We start from the raw sequence: 22,841 nt of genomic DNA, 5'->3' as shown, positions 1-22,841 counted from the left end.
CGGGTGTTTGATTTTTTGATTGATTTCATGCGGGCTGGCTGGTGGATGATGTGGCATGATATATACTGATTTCCGATATGTGGTGGATCTTTGATGATGTAGTCGAGTGAATCCTTGTATGTAAGGTTGAATATAAACGAGACATCGGGCTAATAACTTGACCCGCCCCCCCAAAATCAAATCTCGGTGTATCTCTATATCTCGCATTCCCCCCCCCCCCACCCCCCGCGTGCCCCCTCTCCTTTCCCTCCGTTCTCATATCCCGCCTCCTTCTGTCACGACAAAGATTGCTCTTTCTGTCCACCGCCCTTTCCGTTACCTCCCTCAGTCACGCATCTCGCTCCACCACCGACCACTAGTGGGTAGTGTACGCTTTCTTTATACTATCTTCTCCATTGCTCGACCCAGCGCGGTGGGTAGACAGACCTTTGCTCCACTCTTAATCTCTCGTCGATAGCTCAAGGGATATGTGCCGGAGGAGGCCTCGCCCCAGGCGCTCGCGGGATGTAGTCGGCCTGTGGCCGATTCCTGCAGAGGAACCTTGCTGTATATACGGGCTCCAATCACAAGCTCAGCTCCACCACCTGCTTGTATTGCGACATCGGTTATGTATAATAATTACGCATGTACAAGGGATGACTCATAGAAGGAACAAGGGTTTCAGACAAGGCTTAGTGCTAAGAATCAAGTAATCAGGGGATCACGTGGTATTAGAATATCTGTTGAAACACCAGCGGCACAATAGTATATTTTCTTGCTTTCACAACTCAACCTCTTACAAGGTCACGTGTTTAAACCCACACTCAAGTTATTTCTTCCCACATACCGAACTTCACTGCTCAAGTGTAAAAGCTGAGAAACCTGCGGCGAGCATCGTGCCCAACCCTAACCCTAGCCCTAACCCTAACCCTAACCTTCCAATGTGCGGAGTTTGTGGATCGACAAAGAGGCGGGCACTGGAGTCCGGGGGTAATATTATTCGATATAAGGATTCTGGCTGTTACATCGTCGTATTGTCGCTGCGAAGGAGCCTAGAAGTAGATATCAAAGGCGGTGTTTGGCGGTTTGTCGCCAATCCCCCACCGCCACCCATACCCTCACTCCGCAAGCAGACGAAAGGCAGCACAGGAAATTGAAGTTTGGAGTGTGTGACAAGATGACTTGAGTGTGATTTGAACACGTGACCTTGTGAGAGGTTGAGTTGTGAAAGCAAAAAGGTATACTATTGTGCCGCTAGAGTTCCAACGACGATGTGAGAATCCAGTTGCTCTATATATACAGGTACTCTAATACCACGTGATCCCTTGATTCCATAATCCTGGCACTAAGCCTTGTCTGAAACCCCTGTTCCTACTATGAGTCATGTGTAATTACTATACATGACCAATGTCGCAATGCCTTATTTCTACAGAAATGGATATCCAGAGGGAGGCGTTCTTACATAATATCTATCAGAGTTCGGTCTCTGGCTCGTGGCTAGTCATTTTTGAGAGAATTTGGCCTCGAGGACAGAGGTTTCATCCACCTACAGCTGGTGATTCGGGGACACGCCTCTCTGTCCGATTTAAGATTCTGCTCACGACTAGTGGGTGTTCGTGGGCTGTCTGGATCATTACACTTATCAAACTTACATCCCAACGCATTATCAAAACTTGAACATTAGTTGTATCAACCGCCGCACACATGTCCCGGCAGCTTAAAAGGAGCACCTTATACCTCACATAGTACAGGGTTGCAATGCCATATGAAATATTTAGAATTGCAGGGAGGGTCAACACCGTCCCCTGGACAGATACTACTCACCACCCCAAGCAAATAATACTCCAAGAGCTTTATCTACTATTCTATCTACCCTTAGAGTGAGACATTTCTCCATATGTAACGGTGGCGGACTATCAAGAACCCTCAAGAGAAGACTTTCCCAGTGACCAATGGCGCCCAAATTAATGAAGAGTCCCTACTACGGTGGGAAATGTACCGTGATAATGCATCGGTAAAAGTATCCCCCTTCTCACGCCGCGTTACCGGAATAATGCATCTATATGATACACCACTAAATGCATCTCTCCGGTCCCACTTTACGATTTTACTGCTGACTTTATCAGTTAGTTTTCAAGCCAATCTGTCAGTCAATTTGTCAGTAAATTCAGCGGTTAATTGGCTCATTGACGGTTTAGTTAAATGGTGAGTAGATGGATCAGTAAATGTGTCCTGCATTTCCATGGGATAAAAATAAAGTACAATGCAAGGATCAAAGTACTTGTACTATTGTCCTTAACTAACCCACGACTTAGCACCTAAGCTATCAGTTAATATATTGATGCAATTAATCGGTGCTATATCAGCCGCAGGAAAGAGGCACATTCACCTAAGCGATTGATAAATATTTTACCAAGTCCGAAATTAGTCACGAACTATATTATATATTTTTCGTTGTTTCGAATCTCAACTTTCATAACACCAGTATTACGGGTTCGCTACACTGCGCACTGACATTAAACTAAATCACGAACACTTTTTCTGAGTAGCTGTACATTCACCTTACTGAAGTTGAATAGCACCCAGTAGTGGATAAGCTTTGCGTGATACCCTTTTGGTATCTATACTGAACCGCATTCCTTATTGTGCCGTAATGTTGGTGGCCTCTGTCCTGAGCGGGGAAGGTCATCTCTCCCGCATCATATAGTGTCACTCGGGCATCCGGTATCACTCGTTAGGCCTCGCGGCTTCGCATGCTTTTTTTCTTTTTTTTTCTTTAGTTCATTAAATCACAGCTTTGGGTTGTTGATCTCTGTTTTTTTGTTTAACTTGATTGCATACATTACTAATCATAGAAACAATAATAAGAATACCAATACTCCGTCCTACTTGCACGCAACCCGTAGGGTATCGCAGTGTACTTGAGATTACTCGCGGTCTATACAGGTATTGTAACCGGGGAAAATTTTAAAACCAGTTCGCACGCTCCCGACCATGGGTTATTTGGTCAACCCAGGTAAACTAGCTTTGGTTGGCTTGGGTGCAAGCAAACATCGACCGAGGTAATCCATAGGCCGAGTGATAAGCTATGACCACATTTCAATGGGAAAAATTAAGATGATTTTGGACAAAAAGAGGCATCAGAACCTTAAACCACCCCCCAAAAAAGGCGACTTTTGTACTATTTACTTGCAACGGACAACCCGGGTATGATAGGTTGGGTTGGGTTGGGCATGGGTAAGCCATTCATAACGTGGGGTGTGCACTGTACCGGGTATCCCATGGTCCGTCAATGTAGACCCCCCTATGATAGAGGAACCAAACCTGTATAGGGATCTATTATTTGATAAGTGAGATGAAAGATTTGTTAGTTAAAGCCGCCCACGATTTGCTTTTTCCTGGGGTCAGCGTTTTACTGACGGATGATCGCTAAATTATAAAAGGCGTGAGAATACATCAGTTGATGCATTAGCCACACAAGGAAGGGCAGGAAGAAGTAGAAAAGATGCATCAACACAGAATCTTGTCGGGAAATGTATCCAGGGATACATTTCCCGATGTCTTCACATTGATGTAGGAGTGCGAACCCTATCAACTACTACACCAACACCCCCCGGCCAATCCGCATTCTCTTCGCCTTCCGACATAAAATTCCATCATAAAATTCCATCATGCCCCCGCCATTTCCATGTAGGTCTCTCCGCCTCTTGCTGCAAACATCAGCCTCCTCCTCTAACCCGCCCTCAACCTACCCAAGGCTCGCCTTCCTTCCTCCTCCACTTCCGGCAGCACTCTCCCCGTAGCTCATCCTCTGTTGTCAGTCTCCGAGTAGGCAGCGGACGCCTTGAGATACGGTATGCACCAGCACACATCATGCAGCAGCAGGAGCAGCAGGTATGGCAGCGGGAACTCGGCAGTGTCATGAGATGCTCGTTCGTGATGTCCCCGGCGGTGCGGGTGCCGCAGTCCGCCGTGATGATAAGGCCGATACGCTTTTTGAGCAGGAGGCCAATGCGCGCCAGATATTAGTGAGCGGGTTAGCCAAAAACAGTGGTGGAAAGGTGGGAGGTTGAGGCGAAGAAGGGGAGAAGTGTAGCTATCTAGAGCGCTCACTTCCATACAAGCGCTCGCCCATACGTATATATGACAGCACCCGGACCAGTAGCGGTAGAACCTCCCACATATCCATATCAAACAAATTATACAACGCGTTGCTGATGGGAGGGGAGGGGGTGGTGGGGGTACCATGTGTAAGTTAATGCTGTAGTTTGGGGGGTCCGGGTCGCGATCGGGGCTGAGAGGTGGAGGCGCGTTTTGGCATCTAACTAGGCTTGGGAGGGTTTCAAGGCAGCATTTAGGTGTTTAGGTGATGGGCCCCCGAGACTGTGGAATCTCTTATTTGTGCTCGATATCTGTACAGATCTCACACCCGACCGTGAAACTAGAGTAGGTACATGAGGACGGGAAGACAACTTGGCCGGATGAGCATCATTTGCATGAATCCCCGCTTCTCTTGCTTGTTCATCACGGAACTTTGGGAGATCGTCTTGGCAAAGCAAAGCTCGGGCTGGGTGGCGCATAGAGTACCTACCGCAGAAACTCGCCAACTTGATTATCTCCGTGCAGAGATTTCTTCATTGGTGGAGATCAGCTTCAGATATTTCCTCTACAAGTTAGTTTTTGGTGAGTTTTTCGGTACTAGATGCATCTTCTCGAGAATCCTGTCGATCTCCTAACCTTGGTGAGTTGATTAATAATCGTTAGCAAGATTGACCTACATGTATGCAACGTCGGCGAATTTCCTAATAGGCAAAGACATTATGATGCCGGCAGCACAACCCCGGAGCTCTATGCTCAAAGCTTGCGATCTCTCTGCCAGTGTGGCGACAAGGCTCACGAGGTAGCCTGGCATATCGATATTCACCTTGTACGCACCACAACCATCCGGGGGTGAAGAGCTCTCTCATAGCGTAGATCTTTAATAGAGATCGCCACACAATACACACACTCTCGGAAGTATTGCAACCTGGGCGTATTTCATGAATTGGGAAACAAGCAGGGGCGCCAACAACTGAGCCGGGCAGCCGGGCGACTGTGGACATCTGTATCAATTGATGCCAAGGTTTGGTTTGTGATTTGACAAATGTAATTGTAATTGTTGTGCCGGATTGCATAAATACAATGCATGAATCTCGGCAATTATTGGCAATTCTTGGCAACTTGAATCGTAATTCTTGGCAATTTCAACTTTATAACAGCCCGAATTGTATCAATAACATCATTCGGAGTCGAATCTAAACCGTGAGAATTGAAATATAGATAGTATACTATGCGTTAGATGTATATATAAGAGAAAATACCCGCTAGATACTCCTGTGCCGCGCGATTGAGCGGGGAGGTGATACTTGTTTATCTACTGATAGAGCTTCTAACATGCCTGATTCTTGGCAATTCTTGGCAATTCTTAGCAACTTTAATGGTAATTCTTGGCAATTTCAACTTTATAACAGCCCGTATTGTATGAGAAAATGCATTTGTGGGGGCAGGCCCAGCACCGGGTAACCCCTGCAACTGGTTTATCAAATGCCGGAGAATTGCCAACTCAACTCAAACCTTACCTCAAACCTTACCAAATCAACTCAATTCTTGGCAAAGTTGAACGGTCGGCCGTACTGGAAACAAGGTTCTCGAAAGGAATGAATACTGTTGATCATCTAGGGGAAAAGCTACCGCCATAACTCGAAAAATTGGCTAGATCAAAATTACGTGCATGGGAAACTTCTAATGCAGATCCATGCCATTCAACCAATCACTCAAGTGGTAATCCCTGGACGGAGGGATTACTCTATGTACTCTAGCTGATGAGCTGAATATTAGGGTGCCGTACAGACCATCTATCCCCGACGCCATCCATGGAGGCCTCGGCGAGTTTCCTGCTGCGGGGAATGTGGGGTATGTTACCCTCGTTCCACACCAAGCGAGTTTACCACCGACCGAGCGCAGCAACCAATTCTCACACAAATATCTCTTGGCTGCGTGAGAGAAGACTTCAAACTCGATAGGCGGTGAACTCGCTTGGTGTGAACGAGTATTAGCGAAAACTAAATTTTGATGTAGATAAACCTCGAAAATGGAGATCTCTTAAAGTGAGAAGTGAGGCTCACAGATGCTATCCAAATAGGAATGGGACCGCTGGCAAGGAACGGTCTAACCGGCTATTCCAGCCAAGAGCCAACAGCCAACTTGGCGATAACATGGCCTGGATCTCCGTGACTGTAAGGTTTAGGAATGAAGGCCAAAGTAAAGTGTTGAAACCGAGCTGAGCTCAAACAGATCCACGGTATCATGCAGATCATGACCGGGCCGATTGCAAACCGGACTGCAGACGCGACCCTTTTTTCTTGCTTTGCCAGAGAGAGAAGCGCGGGGTGGGGATGATAGGATTTCCAAGATGAATAGTCCCTCGTAATGGATGAGGGAGGTCGTGCTTGTATAAGTACTGCTACTTCCGCCAGCTCTGCCACCGGCATTGGATTCAACCCTCTTCATTCTTCATTTACAATACATCTTTCTCCTCCCACATATCCACGAAACGGAAGTAACAATGGCGGCACTCATGAACGGTACGGCGACATTCAATGCCGGCGAGCAATCCAACTCCTTGCTGTGCGAATCCAATGGCTACGCCGCTACTTCCCTCACCGGGGGGGGTACCTGGCAGGTCCGTGTCAGCCGTGAGAATCGCGAGCAGTTCACACTATCATACGAGGGCGACGAAAGCAAGACGCTCACCCTCTCCACGGAAGACTCTGGCAACCCCAACGAGGTCCCCATTGTCACTAAGCCTATGCAGAACCCTCCACACCCTACGCAGCTATGGACCATGGAGGAGTGTATTGGGCCCATGATGTAAGTAGTAATAGTATTCCGTTCATGATTGTTGGCTGACGTTATACTTGATAGCTTCCCGCCCATGATGCAGGGCCGCCTCCAGAGTTGCGCTAGGCCTGACCTCTCTGCGGCCGTCGGTGGAAGTGCCCCTCTCCAGAGGACGCACATGGGCATTTCAGGGGTACCGAATGAGCAAGCAAGGGAGAATCGGGACGCTGGTTTATGGCATGTGCGCTATAGGGAAGTTTCTTAGAGCGAGTAAAATATGGCTCGGCTAGGTCGGAGGTGGTTGATGGTTTTCAATGTGCAAGGTGTGGGGTATTGTCCTGGCCGCAGCGGGCTTTTTTTGTATGCTCAACTTTTAGTTACTAAAGAAATCTCCATTACTCGCGCTTTATGCTGCTTTTGACCTTATATTTACGGACGGGACAACTGCTGTATCTTTGCCGGAATTCAATTTTGATATGCGCACTGGGCCCCAATGCCGTGACATTTGACAATTGGACTGCAACATCGCACTCACCCGTTACCCGCCACCGCAGTTAGCAGTGAAGGACAGGGATGGGCATTGCGAGACCGGCAAACAGACAGGAAAGAGGGGAGAACGGAGCGAGGAAGGTTGGTTGTGGATATTGTCCATAGATAGATGGCTTTCTAGATCTCACGTAGTTTGTGGATGGAAGTATTAAGCCCTAGCCCTCCCTCGCAGTTAGAGTCTTTGATGATTTCACCCCAAAAGAGCCTTAACTATGCCTGATTACGTTTCTACTGCGTGCGGCAATGAACTATCCCGGATCCTGGACCATAAAGAGGCATATCGATCTATTCACCTATCCACGCTTGCTATACATCTTCGATCGCGGCAAATACTTGTAATGCCCATGCTCAAGTGCATCCAACAGCGACGCCATTGCCCAGTACTTTCTCCTCCGTGCCAGATCCGCCGAATACCTCTGCAGCGCACTAACGTCTGCTCCAGCCTCCAGGAGCATCCTGACGATGGCCACATCGCCCCCACACGCCGCGTTCGCCAGTGGTGGGGCACCCCAGAATCCCTTGTTTGGGTCGGCCCCGTGACCCAGGAGCACACGCACAACGCCAACGTATCCTCGGTCGACCGCTTTGCCGAGTAAGAGCTCTCCATCGCGGCCGGACGGTATGTGTGCGGCCCCGCGCTCCAGGAGCACACGCATAATGCCCGCATATCCTCCTCGGTCGATTGCTTTATAGAGCATGGCGGCACCATCGCGACCGGACGGTATGGCCGCGCCCTGAGCTATGGCCCACTCGAACAGGGTGGCCTGGTTGTTCTCCGCCGCCCAGCGGAGGACGGTGTTGACTCTCGGGGCGAGGACGGGGGCGAGCAGGGTGTGGAGGGCACAGCAGGTGCACGAGAGGGCGAAAAGAGTCTGATCAATGGGGAGAAAATCCATAATCATGCGGAGGAGATCGAGCGGGAGAGCGAGGAGCGGTGGAGACATGTGCGCAGTGCGGATTCTGTTTTTAGAAAGGAGCCTCGAGGGTTTGGGTTCTGTGTCAGGAATACATGCCATATGCCCCGCCTTTATATGTTGAAAGTTGATGAGTAATCATAGGCAGGTCTTCCAATGAGCTGGCCCTGCGCACGAAAGATTAGATTTCGGGGTAAGCCCAGCGATTAAAAGCACTAACAGATAGAGCTTATTTTATATAGGTGGTTACCCTTGGAATGGTATACCAGGTGAGAACGACTGTGGATTATGCTAGAAACGAAGTGCCATATTGACAGATATAACCAAAGTAGATCGGCGAGAGTGTTAACTAGAAGAAAGCAGCAGAAGAAAAAAAGAAGAAACTTGTGATACCGAATATGGCATATGTATATACAGACACTGTGCAGAAGTGTTAGTGATTCCGATCTCAGTCTGAGACATTTCTCCATATGTAACTGCGGTGGGCCATCAAAAAACCCCAGAATCAATGAAGAATAAGATCAATGACCTACCTTCTTTATATAGTCACGAACTATATTTTATATTTTTCGTTGTTTTGAATCTCAACATTGATAACATCAACATTACGTGTGCGCCACACTAGGTACTGACATTGAAACTAAATTACGAACACTTTTTCAGAATCGCTGTATACTATTTCTATCACTTGTCCATAATAAGTCACGACTCACGACCGGTGTAAGAGAAACAGAAAGAATCTCGAGCACACCAGCCTACCTGTGATCACCTTTCATCGCTTGGGTTTCATAGCTTCCGGGCTGCATACACATAATGTATTATCAATCAACCTTTCATCACTTATGAAGGGTACATCGAGTGATATGAGATGACGGACCTCCGGTCGTCACGCGTCTGTGATAGCGCAATGATCCCTTTAACGAAGACCGGAGCGGAGTCTCCTAAACCATTCTCACACATATGCCAGTCCTGCCTTATATCCTGCCGCGCGTAAAACTAGTGATTGACCAGGAGGGAGAACATTGACCGAACGTACCACGCGGACCAGGCCACCCTGATTGTTTCTAATGTTTATACTAGTCAGGAGGGTGGTCTGAACCTATGAGCAAATATCCGGAGAGGGTTGCAAGGAGCTTGGGTTTGGAGACGGGCGGGGTGGGGATGGGTACCTGCAGGCGGAATGCATTCCTGGCCTGGACAACTTTGGTTAGGCCAGGCCGAGTCAGAGCAAGTCAGCCCGAAGCTGGTTATCTACCAGGTGGGGTCTTCGCCCTTGGGGGCTTGATATACCATCCTCGACATGCTTCTTCCCACAATCACCCATTTTCGTCCGTGCTCAGCGCGTCGAGTGATACTTCATGATGCACCTCCGGTCCAAATCCATCACGCGTGCGTAAGGGCCTTCTACAACGTAAGTCGGCGGGATCAAGACGGGGGTGGGTTTCGCCCGTGGCTATAACTAAAGGCTTATGGGGTGCGCTGTGGTCGAGGCTCTTGGGAGGATTCAGATTTGCACCACCGTGGCACCTTACATCCTCTTCTAAATAAAATTCTGCCTCCAACGTACTTAGCCAAGATAAGTGCAAATCCATTGTCACGAGCCTAGAGAGCTCCTTTTTCAAGTATCCGGGCCATATACCACGCATTCACCTACCAAGATGCCTCTATCATTAACGATAGTAGTGTCACAAGTGATGAATTAACTACAGCAACAGTAGAATTACTCGTTAAAAACAGTGGGAGGAGTTTTATGTCTAGAAATTACAGCACTTCGTTAAGTTGACTGACTTGAGTACAAGAGAGATGCCTTATTTACTCACATAAGACAGTCATATTTGTGTGTACCAGAGAGGAAGTCGATGGTAGAATCACCCTGAACATTTAGTCTGTATGAGCATGAGGCAGGGAAGGGTTCCAACACTAGTGATAAAAGTCCACTGGGAACTGAATGATCGATATCAGGATTGAAGAGAATCATGACGAACGAGCTCGATATGGTGAAGAGTTAGAGGTTGCGGATCCCACTAAGATATGGTTTAGGCAGGCAACAAATTCAAGGTAGGCAAAAGATGTTCTCGCCCTTTGCCTTTTCTTTCCTCTTCTTCGCTGCAGACACCGCTAGGCAATCTGGAAAGTCTATTCCTGGTAATCTACAACCAATATAGAGACCTTTGCTGCATTCAACTACGCGAACATGCCGTACACAGGTGTGACTTGATACTACGGACTCGAGGCCCGTCCCTAATGGTCCCGCCTCTCCGTTTTCGGTGTCGAATCGAACGGACGGCCAAAATGGTCAGTCTTTCGAGGAGCTCTAAGACTGCCCGCACTCGAGGGAGGCAGGATTAAAGAAGGCCGACATGACCAACGGGTTCTTGGCATCGCTGACTAATCACTTTGAGCAACAGAGCAGTTGGGCACAAGTACATACATACCAGGACGAGGAGACTATTATCATTGTTTCGTTTATTTCTGGAGGAGGAGGGGAGGAAGGGCTATGACGGTATCATATCATAGTTATCGGGATGCACATATTCAGTAAATTAATAATAACTGCCTATGGTGGTAGCGTTAAAATCAGATTCGGGTGCGTCATCATGTATCACTCGGCTTGTACCAAGAACAGTATTTATTAATTTTCTTTTTGTGTTTAATTCATTAATTGCAAGAAAAACTGCATTGATTAATTTTAAAGAATATACGGGTCAGGAATTGAGCTCGACCCCATCCCCAAACGTCTTGGCAGTCACGTGACCTTTCTGCGACAGTGCAATCTAGCCTGTTTTTCTTTTCTTTTCCTTTCTACTCGTCTACCAGGGTAAGAACCAGAAAATGCGAGTGACAAAGTAAAGGATTATTTGTATGGAGTGACAACGTTCTGCCATACAAATATGTCACTCGCATTTTCTGGTTCTTATACTGGTAGACGAGTACTATCATCCGTAATATTTCCTTGGCCTGTAGTATTTAAGAGACCGAACCCGGCTGCTGGAATAAAACAAGTAACTCCACGCCCAACCGTACAAAGATATTCCCTAGATATAATCCTCATATGAGCCTTATTTTACCCTTTAGCCTGAATAGAGTCTTTTTGCCAACGACCGTTAGAGGTACGAACACCAAATCTAAACATCAGAGACTCTCCTGTATACATTAGGGGATATCAGCGTATGTAATATGAGCAATATTTCTAAGAAGTAATTCTAGGAATTGATGGCGTATGCTTAAGTATGGCATTCAAAAAGTGAAATATGATATCCACAAAGGTCTCGGGTATCTAATCCTGAGGTTTTGGGCCATACTCCGTTGGGTACAGCAGACCTTTCGGTATAGCAGACTAAACACTTTGCCGGGGAGAGAAAGCTGACGGCCCAAGTGGTTCGGGAAAGGAAATATTCGGTATGTTGGCATTTGATACATCAGAGGGTGATTGTAACTCCATAAATACAGTCACCTCGCCATACGGGCATCCGGCAAATGAATATCTCCCACCAAATATACGTTAATATAAGGAATGATTTGTGTTCATGTACTGGATGAGAATTCTCTGGATAAATATCCTTGCCACCTTCATGTTCGCATACGAGATGCTATAAGGAACCTTACTAGGCAAGGTGAGGCGGGAGGAAATTCGTACTGGATCCACAGGGAATGACTCCTAATTTTATAGTATTTCCGAACACGACCAATATTGCATGACATCGAAACAGGTCGATTTGACGCTTTTTTGTACGGTACTCAATATCGGTCGTGGTCGGAAACGCTATGAAGTTACGATTAGTGGAAAGTAACCGAAAGAAGCCCTAACCCTGATTTTCTAATTCCTAACCCTTACTTTCGAATTCACCATAAGGAATAATCTGATATAAGGAACAGGGCTCGATTATACACGTTCCTTATCGAGGCTCAATCATATATACTCGCAATTTCACAGCGTTTCCGGACGCGACCACTATTGCATGCCATACAAAAGATAGCCTTGGCGGGTTTTCTGTCCCATTCCGGATGCTACCCATTCACCGGACATCCATCGAATGGGTATCCCATCTGATGGACACCTCGGATATTCCGGACGTCTGCCTTATGGGCATCCCATTCATCGGACTTTTCTACAATTGTGGAACCGATACTTGATGAGATTAGGCTCATACGGAGGTAAGGGCATGTGTCTTCAGGACACGACTGCTATCGGAAGAAGGTGACGGGTCTTTTTTTGGTTCTATTCATGGAGGTCAATGGTATTGGAAGGAGGCGATCGATTCGTATTGGATAGTGATGAAATAAGGCTCAAAGGGAAGGGCCTGAGTCTTTAGGATGTGACTGGTATCGGAAGGAGGCGACTGGTATCGGATTGAGGCAGGAGAAAATATCTGATGGAAGGATCGGCATCTGTTATAAATTAGTTAATAAGGAGCTCTGCGACCTAGTTACTTCGAAGGATAATCATGAGGCTTACCTTTTATATCACTGCTGTCCATTTGATTCTTCTTCTACCACCCGTTATTATTAAAAACAATATCATAGACCTCGCAGGATGACAAGTCTAAGGATAAGAGGTCTACGGGACCATATCGGGGTATTGACACTTTGGCACGTTGACAATTTGTTAACCACTGTCACTGTTCTCTTTTTCTTATATGCGTACGGTATAGTGAAATGTCGGTTGAATGGGTAGCGCCTGTGAATGGGACGGAACATATGCAATAGTAGTTGCGTCTGGAAACGCTGTGAATTGCGAGTAATCCCTGGCCGGAGATTATTACCGTGGCGGCCTGAAGGAGGGTGGGGTCGACCCCGCGGTATGGAGCACCCTCACTCGTTCACATATATCGCATGGAGCTCGGAGAACTGAACCGAGACCGGAATCATCCTCATACAGCCTGAGGGAGCGCGTTGACCCGGCCCGCAAGCGCTCGTCTGGAGCTTCTCGTCCACGATTGGGCGCATGCACTTGATAGCCTGTATCACACACAGTATTTAAAGTACTGCTGCGGCGGTTAGAATAATATAAAGAAGCCCCCACAAGCTTAGGATCGGCGTCCAGAAGCTCAAACACGATAGGCGCTCGTTGCCGATGCTCGCATTGACTTTAGGAGACCGCATCGGTTGTTACAGCTTGGGGTAAGATTATTGTAGAAGTATGGGAGGAGTCCTATTGGCTTGCCCAGCCATAGAAACCCTGTTTTTAGACCCCTGTTTCTACAATAATTTTACCTCTCGCTGTAGAAGCTGCCCCGTGATGAAGATCAGCAAAAGCACATTGAATGTCTACGACGGTCAGTTGCGAAGCGCCGTCGAAGGATTTCGGGAGCCTGCTCGGGCGTTTTACGGATGCAGCTGCCTCATTTTAAAGTGTGATCGCTAGCCTTTTACCCTCACACCACCGCCAACGTTTCCCCAAACATTGGTGCATTGCAGTGCAACCTGGAAACACGTATCGTTAGGCCTTGTAATCGATAATATCTAGATATCGCACACTAACTCTATCACTTATCCCTGGAGGGATGAACTTTATTGATCAATTTGCAACTCTTGATATCTATACGCTGGCTACGTACTACCAGGTTTTATGTATGCCTGGTAGGCTAATACTTGGCTAAGCAGTTATCCCTCAGCAGCTCTTTACAATATAATCCGTGATCTCTATCTCATGCTCCTACCCTCACCTACCCCGCGCCTTGCTCCCCGCTACCTGCCACATAACACCCCGCTCAACGCCGGAAAAGCTAATGTCTCACACAGCTCCACTCGATCCTGCTGATAGCCAAGTCACTTCAAACACTACCGAGAATGATAAACCAACTGCGACAGCAGTACCGACGATCAATGACGAAGAACCTATCCCATTCCCAGCCTCGTCCGATAGGCGGGCTGGACATGTCTTTAGGTTGCAGGCCTCCCATACAGAGACGATAGGAAACCTGTGCACAACGGTAAGTACCCGTTGTGGCTGTTCTTGTATATATAACATCGACCTCAGCTTACACCTATTAGCTGTCCACAGGGTCTGGGTTGGTTGGGCCTTTAGCACTGGTAAACTGAGTTGGTCCGAGGTCCCCGAGGAACATCGCCTTGAGCTAGAAGAAAGCTTGCGGCAAGAACTAGCAACGCTAGATTTCACAGAATCAGAACATGAAGAGGCGGCAAGGAAGATACGGAGATGTCAAGAGTGGCTACCGAGGTTTTTGCTCGCTGAAAAACATCGACTGAGGAGAAGAGGCGCGAGATGATCTGTGTGGCTCACGGTGGAGTGTTAGCAGGTCAGTGTCATGTTTTTGTGTTTAATCTGTGTCGCGGCTTGTATCTTGTGTTAGGAGCCCCAATGTTGCTGCGTGAGCTTTTAACTTCTACCGATTTGGATTCTTGTTATCAGTCGTTCTACAGTCCCTGTGCATCAAGGAAAGGTTAAGGGCGCGCTTGGTTGCAACGAAATATCATCATTTATCACGATATTGAAAGTTTCCTTTTTTGTAGTGGTGTTCTGACAAACACAAGATGTGATGTTGGCAGACCTCAACCAGCCCCTAGAAAGGTCCAAAACGAAAGGTTCCAAGACATAAAAGTTTCAAGACCATCGTGCATGTAGGTTGCATACAATAAGCCAACTTTCAGCATAACACCCAGGAGGAGTAGAGTACGCACCAAAATACCTTTAAGTCCAACAGTTTGGACTAGTACTACGTCCTCTCAGGTAATATGTAGGCAAAGTTCCCCGGCCCTAAGGCATGCGTAGTGCCTTTTGGACTTTTATTTCTTGTGACCTTCCGTTTGGACTTTTCTACCCTCGGAGGCTAGAAGACTCTAATAATGCCCTACATAAGTAAAAAATCTTCTTGAGGTCGGTACAATGTTTAGAGTCAGATCCGAATCTAGACGATAGTAGAGGTCTACTGGGCTCTTAGCTTTATTAGGCTACCACCCTACCTGGTCACGCGACCCTGGCTTTTTGCTTATGTGGTAGGAAACCGCTAGCCCAGGGCCAGGGTCAGGGTTAAGGAGACACGAAGGGAAAGCGGTCCCCACGCACCCACAGTTCTTCATACCCTTGGTCTCTTTTTCCTAGCATAGATAAATCCTCTATTTTCGTATCTAGAATAATCAAGCAAGTTTATACGCGAACACCACATCTATGGTCTTGTATGCCAAGCCCTCCGGAAGATACTTGGGTACTCCGGTCGAGCCAGTGGAAGTCAAAATTTTATCTCCGGGATGAAGATATGCTTTCCGGGAGCGCTGAAAAAGCACTATCAAACCCTTAATAGCTGTCTGGAACGAGATCAAATTATGGAGCTATTAATGTTTGATCAAAGAGTGGATACTTTGGGTGCCCTATGCGCGGGGATGGTAAACCGACGCCGAGAATGAGCTGTCCGGAAACAACTTGGGCTTTCCGGGAACCAGTTGCGCCGGGCTGGCATGGTTCGAAATGCCATAAGACCATCGCGGTACAGCTTCTGAGGTGTTGCGCCTCGATAGTAACAACTCGGTCGCGGGGTGGTAACCCGCACTATCACTCGATATGAGTCAACTCCCCGTTTTTTAATAATAAAGATTTAATGCGTAGGCCCATATCTGCTGAATGTGCGGAATCATTGATTGGACTGGAGATAGAAACTCACGATGTGCATTAAGTAGCAAACATCAGACACCTGGGGAAGTTATCTGTGAACAAAGAGTCTAAGCGTAAAATGACAAAGTCTAGTTTAACTACAAGAGATTAGGTTTACGGAACGGGTTTGATCAGTCTACAAATGGATCTAATTAGATACCCTATAATCTGATTGCCGCCTCAATTCCTTGAGCCATGCGGTGGGAAATCTAACGGATTATTGAAACCGAATTTTGATCGCCGGAGCTCTAGTCTAGATCTCCATTGGAGCAGGATATAGGCTACTTTTATTCCCATTTAGTGGCACATATGCCCCGGGAGTGTATATTCGTCGCCCGTATCTCTATATCGATCTCGCCAATGTTGTTGTGTAATGAACCGGAAATATATGTGAGTGGGCTCCTAAAAGAAAGCCGACTCATCAGCTAATGATGCTACGCCTGTAGACAAACACAGCCACGCTTTGCTGGGGAGGCGTATCCATGGCGCAGTATATGTTCATCGGTCAATCTTGGGGTAGTTGACTTCCTGTGCATGTGGCTACATATACATACCTTACCACAGATGGCTCTGCCGATATGGCTTATCTGGTGCGAAGCTGATGATATTTGATGTGTTGTCGATATATGCTGCATTACATAACCTAGGTAAGAACACAAATGTGGGCGAGGTCCAATCAAAGATGGCTGACGAGAAACGAACTACATTCGCCCTGATTGGACATTGCCTGAAAAACATATCGACATAGATTGGTTAGATAAATATTCCTCTCCTGTATCCCGAGTAGATGGTATAACACAATGTTTATAAGGTAGAAGAGATGATAACCTGCACTGGTATTTATACTGAACTTTAACACTGGCAAGGGACACAACTAATATAATCAGGATGCGTTGGTCAATCTCGCCCGGTATGTATGTACTTGGTTACCAGCAAAAGAACCAGAAAATGCAAGTGACGGAAACAGGGATTATTTGTATGAGAGAACGGCGCCACTCCATACAAAGTACCCTTGCACTGAGCAACTGGTTCTTTTGCTAGTAAGCAAGTATATATTTATTCTACAAATGCATTGTTAAATCGTCCTGGGTGTGGCGCGGTTTGTGGCTGAAATGCCCATTTGGCTTTCCCGGCTTGGCATGGATAGCTACGGATCTCAACCGTTTCCTGGCCTATTACCGCATCAAGAGTTTCCTCGTGTCCCATTTATTGAAGTGACGTTCATTAGTGTCCAGTGTAGGAAGTACATGTATGCAAGGGGCCGGGCTCTCCTTGACTGTTCTTTACCTGTACCCGCACACACTCTCACTTTCATTTACTTCTACTCTTCCTTTTTTAATCACGAGTTATCACTGTGCTTTGGTTACTATCGATCAGCACCCCCCCCAACCCGGGGCACACCGCGGAACCATCTTAGCACCAGACTTCTATGCTTTTCCCTTTTTCCTCTGCTCAGGTAATCTCTGGTGGCATTCTTTCTCTTGCCTTCGGCAGTGCCTTGGCTTAGACGGCGAGATCAAGCTGGATAACCTTGTCACTGTAGATGTCAGATAGAAGAACGATGCCCAAGATCTTGATACACCCAGGCTCTACAGGAACAACAATATCAGGCGGATCCGAAGGTGAGATGTATCGGTCGAGGAGAGTGTCCAGGAGAGGGATATCATGCCATATCGAGATGGACGAGAAAACAGAACTCACCCAGGTGAGCTGATTGTGATCGGTAGTAGTGACCTAGTTAGTCTTAGTCTGCACAGGCGAGCACTCGACCACCAAGAGGCCAAGATATGTAATCAGACCTCGCTTATCGCTTTACCCCACTACGGCGTTTCCCTGCTAAGCGAGATGATCCATACAACATGGATCACACCCCTCACTAGTGAACATACCCCCTGGCTGACTTTCACTTGTCTGTTTCTTGGACAGTTTGGGTGGTGGCAGAAAATGGACAGCGACCGGAATGATCTATGGGGGTTCACCATAAGTGTTTTTCTCTAGATCATCTTCATTTACGGAACTACCAAGGATAGAACAACTCAATTGTTACCGCAGCATGCATGCATGTCTGGCAAGGATTAGTGATATTCATTGAGTATGTTGTAAAAATATGGCATTGCGACATCGGTTATGTATGGTAATTACTCATGTATAAGGGATGACTCATAGTTGGAACAAGGAGGCTTAGCGCTAGGATTATGTAATCAGGGGATCACGTGGTACTAAGAACTATCTGTATATAAGGAGCAACAAACTCCCATAGTTGTCGCTGGAACTCAGCGGCGCAATAGTATCTTCTTTGCACTATAAACATATTCCTCACAAAGATCACGTGTTCAAACCCTCCTCAAGTCGTCTATTCTCCTACACTCCAATTCACATATGTGAGGTGAAGTTATTCAAGTCCCTCACGGAAAAGATGAGAATTACCCTGCGCGATATATTGCGTTCGCTAATGCGCAGTACCATATCTATACGCGCTGTCACATATCATTCCGGGTGAGGATTTAAAATATAGTATAAGAGGATGTTCAGGGCGTACTCCTCACAAAGTGCGGTTACGACGTGGGAAGCACAACCGGATCGACGCTATCCACAGAGAGGGGAGTAAGTATTAACGCATGCATATTATGTCCGCAGTAAGTACAATGCCATTCATATTTACGTACATATGACAACGCTAGTCAGTTAGCTGAGATTATGTGACAGCGCGTATGCGCAGTGCCAATGCTTCACTCCACGTAATCGTGGCAGATTTCAAGAAGCTGAACACTGTTTTTCTGGTAACAATCATTTTGACCCCTGCTAGCGCGTTTTTATGTTCAGGTTCTCGTTACATACTTTAACGCCGGAACGAGTATTTTTATAACACAGGGTTTTAAATTAAGCCTTCAAAAAGGCTGGTATAAGGCTTCCTCTGTCTCAAGTAAGCCTAGATTTAGCTTATTTTCAATATAATCCTGATCTTTGCTCATAACTACGCATCCATCAGGCATTATTAGGGCTTCCTCTTTCGTTAAAGCTTCCAAATAGAGAACACTTAGGAAAATACGTAAGCTTGAAGTTCAGAAAGGGCAATTTTCTCGGGTTTCCATGGGTTAGGGTTTGGCAGTACCTATACACTGAACGTTCCGCTTATTGGTAGTGGTTTTCAAAATAAATAGGTATCGCCCTGCGGGCTGTCAAATAGGTGGGCCTTCAGTAAATAGGTTAAGAAAAATGATCATTGTAACAGATAAAGAGTTTTATGACCGGCAATAATTTTTCGCAAACTTGAGACTCTACCAACCATAGAAATGAATCAAGAAATGCATCTTACCTCCACGTAGGACCACGGTGCATGTGGAATGAGTCATCGCGGATTTGTTTATTAAATGAACTATCTTTAACACGGAAATGAATCATTTCACTAGGGGGAAACGAATCCGGAAATGAATCTTAAGTTTCATATGTTTAATTAACACATTATATAAGTTTATATCCTTAACAAATAAAAATAAAAAAAGAGTCGGTGTTGAGCCTGGGGGACTGCGATTAGCAAGTGTATTTCTTATCTCTTATCACCTACACCACTGGTTGATAGATTACCCTCAGTGTTTTTCGGATATCAAATTGGTGCCGAGAGAATACATTTCTGGTCCACGGTGCCGCAGCGGAAAAGGTCTGAAGAAAATTATCAAGAAAATTATCAATCAAATCACCAAGAAAACCCATGAAGAAAAGCATCAAGAGAAGCCATCAAGGAAGGGAATGAAGAGCCAATATCTCCGGCGATGGAGATGAATATTCTGTGCGTTTCCACAAGCGTTCCTCCGAAATGAGTCAAAAGTCTCATTTCCATGGCTGATAGAGAGAACTCAAAGTGTTTTTGAAGTTTGATAGCAGTAACCAAAAACATTTGGCAAGTTTCAAACCATGGTTCCGACAGCACATCCAATAACCCCAGTGGCATAGGTTGCCTACTTAAAGGATGCCGGAAAAACACCCCCTCCTTCACACCGTAGACGAACATTCCTCTTATAGATCATCCTATCCGCCGAAGGTTTACTAAATGCGTAGCGTCCTGCGCATAGACTAGAAGAAACATAGGGCACACCATATCACAATCGACAGGCATGAACCGCCTTCAAAAATGTTTTGAGTCCTCGACAAGTTTATTCTACGGAACATGTGTAACCCTTACTTGCCACGCATTGGAGATTAATTAATTGATGCTTCATTGGGTTTGCAGCCCGAGGGCATTGTAGAATGTTGCGAGATATAAAATGTGAATTCCTACCATTTAACTACGGGAAATTGACATGAATCAAAGAACTCAGGACCATAATCGGATGATCTTTGTCTAAAAGACTCAGACATCGAACATTTACCCAGAGGCTAGAGCTTCTTTAGCATCCTTGGTCGCGACCGTTTATTAATCCACCACAAAACGATTCAACAGCTGTTCATGTTCTGGAAGGCCATAACCAGTTAGGAATTCATTAACGCCTCTGACGTGAGCTCGGTACACTTCAAGGACTGCAGCATCTGGCTTAAGGTCGCGTGTCGCTTCTACTGAGATGGGACCCCTGGTTGTGATACGACGAACGATAGCTTTCACGAAATCGTAACAGTTGTTGCCAAAGAGGTTGTATGTGGGGTTATCCCTTACATAGTCCACGCCTGTTTCAACCACAGGTTAGGCCCGTCAATCATTAAGATATTTAACACTTACCAGCTTCCTTAATCTGATCGTCGGCCCAGGTTGTAAATCGATCATCGGGACCGAACTTGCTGTATGCTTCTACATCGGCAATGGCAATGCCATAGGGTATGGCATTAAGTCGCATGTAGGGGTCAAATAATGAGGGGCCGGTATCAGCGTAGATCTCCATGAACAGATCCGGATGCGGCCATTGAGAGATCTGTTGAAGTAAGCCAGAGCGGTTCGCTAAGTGGCTCGAGAACGTAAGGCAATTGCCCAGTGAGCGAAGAGGGGCTTTGAGATAGTGATTACCCTTCGTTCGGTGGACATCGCAGCATAATTATGAACCAATCACATTAAGAAGGCTGGGCATGAGACAGGGCCCATGTCTGAGCCACCAATGTATCATCATCATAAATAAGAATTTTCTTTGTAAAACAGGCACCAGTTGCGTCTTAGTGACTGCTCCTAGGTGACAGCACAAGTTGAGAACACTTCCTGCAGACTAATATTACCCACCACTTCCCATGTCTGCATAGGACAATCATCGCACCGATATAGTTACACACGAACCATATAAGACCATATGCCTTCGGAAAAATTGTTTTGGGACTGTAGGTTGTTTGTACGAATCTCCTCAACAAACATTTGCGGTTTTTTGCGCGCATGCATGCATTCTTGCGGGGCTAAGACATAATTCCCCTCTTCGACCACTCATATACATGTAGTTATTATCCAGCATAAACATCAAGTGACCAACCCATTCCTATGCGTACTTTAGCACTTATTTCTATTGAACAAATTGGGCTGGGAACCCCAAAGCTTTGCCGAATATCCCAACTCAATTGATGAGGTCTTCGAACCCTGAGCGTGCCATAAAACCTCCTTATTAAATGCCATAGTTTAGCTGCTACGCGGACAAACCGATATTAAAATTAAGGTTAATATTACTGCAGTCAGCGCCAAACTACACTTCATGTAGAGTATCTCTACTAGCAAATATTCCTCTCAGAGGTCATATGGTGAAGGAACATTCTGTTACTACCATGCACATTGCACTAGAATCACTATTCCCCGCCAAATTACGGGAGTCTATTTGATGTTTCACCAATGAATACCGTACATTAGAGAGTTTGCGATGCAGACCTAGGTCGCTGCACTGTCACACTTAATCACGGTCATGCCGAGAAAATACCTTCCTGAAAGTGCATGCAGAGTGCTCACCTACTGGAGGTCTAAAACGTCGATTTGGAGACCTGAAATCTCCACCCTTAAAAACAGAACAAGACTATGAGGGATAAAATTATGAAAAATATCATGATAAACCTCAGATGATGGTCAACAATTCGTCTCTTCCTAGGCTCAAAAAAACGTAGATTCGAGTGTGAAGGAGGGGTGAGTAACAGTGGGTTTTCCAGCCGATTACAGATTTCTGTTGCATTTGATCACTAGGCGACCTCACAAACTACTCTCATAGACGGTGCGATGCACGATTAAAATTGATTTGATTTTTCATGGCTAATGGAATCAACTCATGTCATGTAACAAATCAAGTCATACTCATTCAATTACCGAAACTGTCCAATAATACGAATGTATAATTTGTGCGACTTAGTGGGCAACAAAAAAGGCTCTTCCGCAAGGAATAAGACTTCGCGCTCAAGCACAGTACATACGGCAGCGCACTTGGCGAGGACATGAACTCTGAATACGAGAGGATCGTGTGAAGTTGATACTGGAAGATGCAGCACCCATAGACCATAGGGATCGGTGGTTTGTTCTTGATGGCTACCTGTAGCAATCGATTTAGAGGCCAAATGATGGCAGATGGAATCACACGCTGTGGCCTTCCTACTGATTGGAGGTCGGATGATCATCTTCCCCATTATCTAGCATTTCCATAAAGAACGTGCAAGGCCTATAAGCTATATCCTTGTAACCACTGGTTTAAAACGCCTAGGCCTGGTCTCCAAACTTCAAGAAATGACCGGGCATAGGCGTCGATCATTTTATGATATTCTGTCTGCATAAAAGCCCAAATGGGTCATTTATTCAAGATCTTTCTGTGAAAGTAACTCCTGTTCCTTTTCAGTGTTTTTACAAACGCGCCCATTTTCGTTACGGCTACGGCTGAAAAACGATAAGTCGCCGAGCTAGAATGTAAACCGGCAGACCAGCTGCATGTTTCAACCGGCTCAAGTAATGAGGACACATGACACTCTAAGTAGAG

General features: G+C 46.2%; 4 protein-coding genes across 4 annotated transcripts; 2 read left to right on the top strand and 2 right to left on the bottom strand.

Moving 5' to 3' along the window:
• Window positions 1-3,875: 3,875 nt before the first annotated feature.
• Window positions 3,876-4,052, top strand: H6S33_007225 (uncharacterized protein; the record flags this gene model as incomplete). The annotated part of the gene is made up of 1 exon (XM_044838583.1): window positions 3,876-4,052. The coding sequence occupies one exon, from the start codon at window positions 3,876-3,878 to the stop codon at window positions 4,050-4,052; it is 177 nt and encodes a 58-aa protein (XP_044689389.1).
• A 2,531-nt stretch (window positions 4,053-6,583) lies between these two features.
• On the top strand, window positions 6,584-7,123 carry H6S33_007224 (uncharacterized protein; the record flags this gene model as incomplete). Its single annotated transcript, XM_044838582.1, has 2 exons — window positions 6,584-6,888; window positions 6,943-7,123. 2 exons carry the CDS (start codon window positions 6,584-6,586, stop codon window positions 7,121-7,123), a joined length of 486 nt encoding a protein of 161 aa, XP_044689388.1.
• A 577-nt stretch (window positions 7,124-7,700) lies between these two features.
• H6S33_007223 (uncharacterized protein) lies at window positions 7,701-8,351 on the bottom strand (the record flags this gene model as incomplete). The annotated part of the gene is made up of 1 exon (XM_044838581.1): window positions 7,701-8,351. One exon carries the CDS (start codon window positions 8,349-8,351, stop codon window positions 7,701-7,703), a length of 651 nt encoding a protein of 216 aa, XP_044689387.1.
• Window positions 8,352-20,341: 11,990 nt separating this feature from the next.
• On the bottom strand, window positions 20,342-20,941 carry H6S33_007222 (uncharacterized protein; the record flags this gene model as incomplete). The annotated part of the gene is made up of 3 exons (XM_044838580.1): window positions 20,342-20,589; window positions 20,642-20,831; window positions 20,924-20,941. 3 exons carry the CDS (start codon window positions 20,939-20,941, stop codon window positions 20,342-20,344), a joined length of 456 nt encoding a protein of 151 aa, XP_044689386.1.
• Window positions 20,942-22,841: the final 1,900 nt, after the last annotated feature.

Source organism: Morchella sextelata (genome assembly GCF_020137385.1).
Source record: "Morchella sextelata strain SCLS chromosome Unknown scls_22, whole genome shotgun sequence".
In the NCBI taxonomy this organism is placed as follows: Eukaryota; Fungi; Ascomycota; class Pezizomycetes; order Pezizales; family Morchellaceae; genus Morchella; species Morchella sextelata.
The sequence above is the reverse complement of the archived record's forward strand: the minus strand, read 5'-3'. Positions and strand labels throughout refer to the sequence as shown.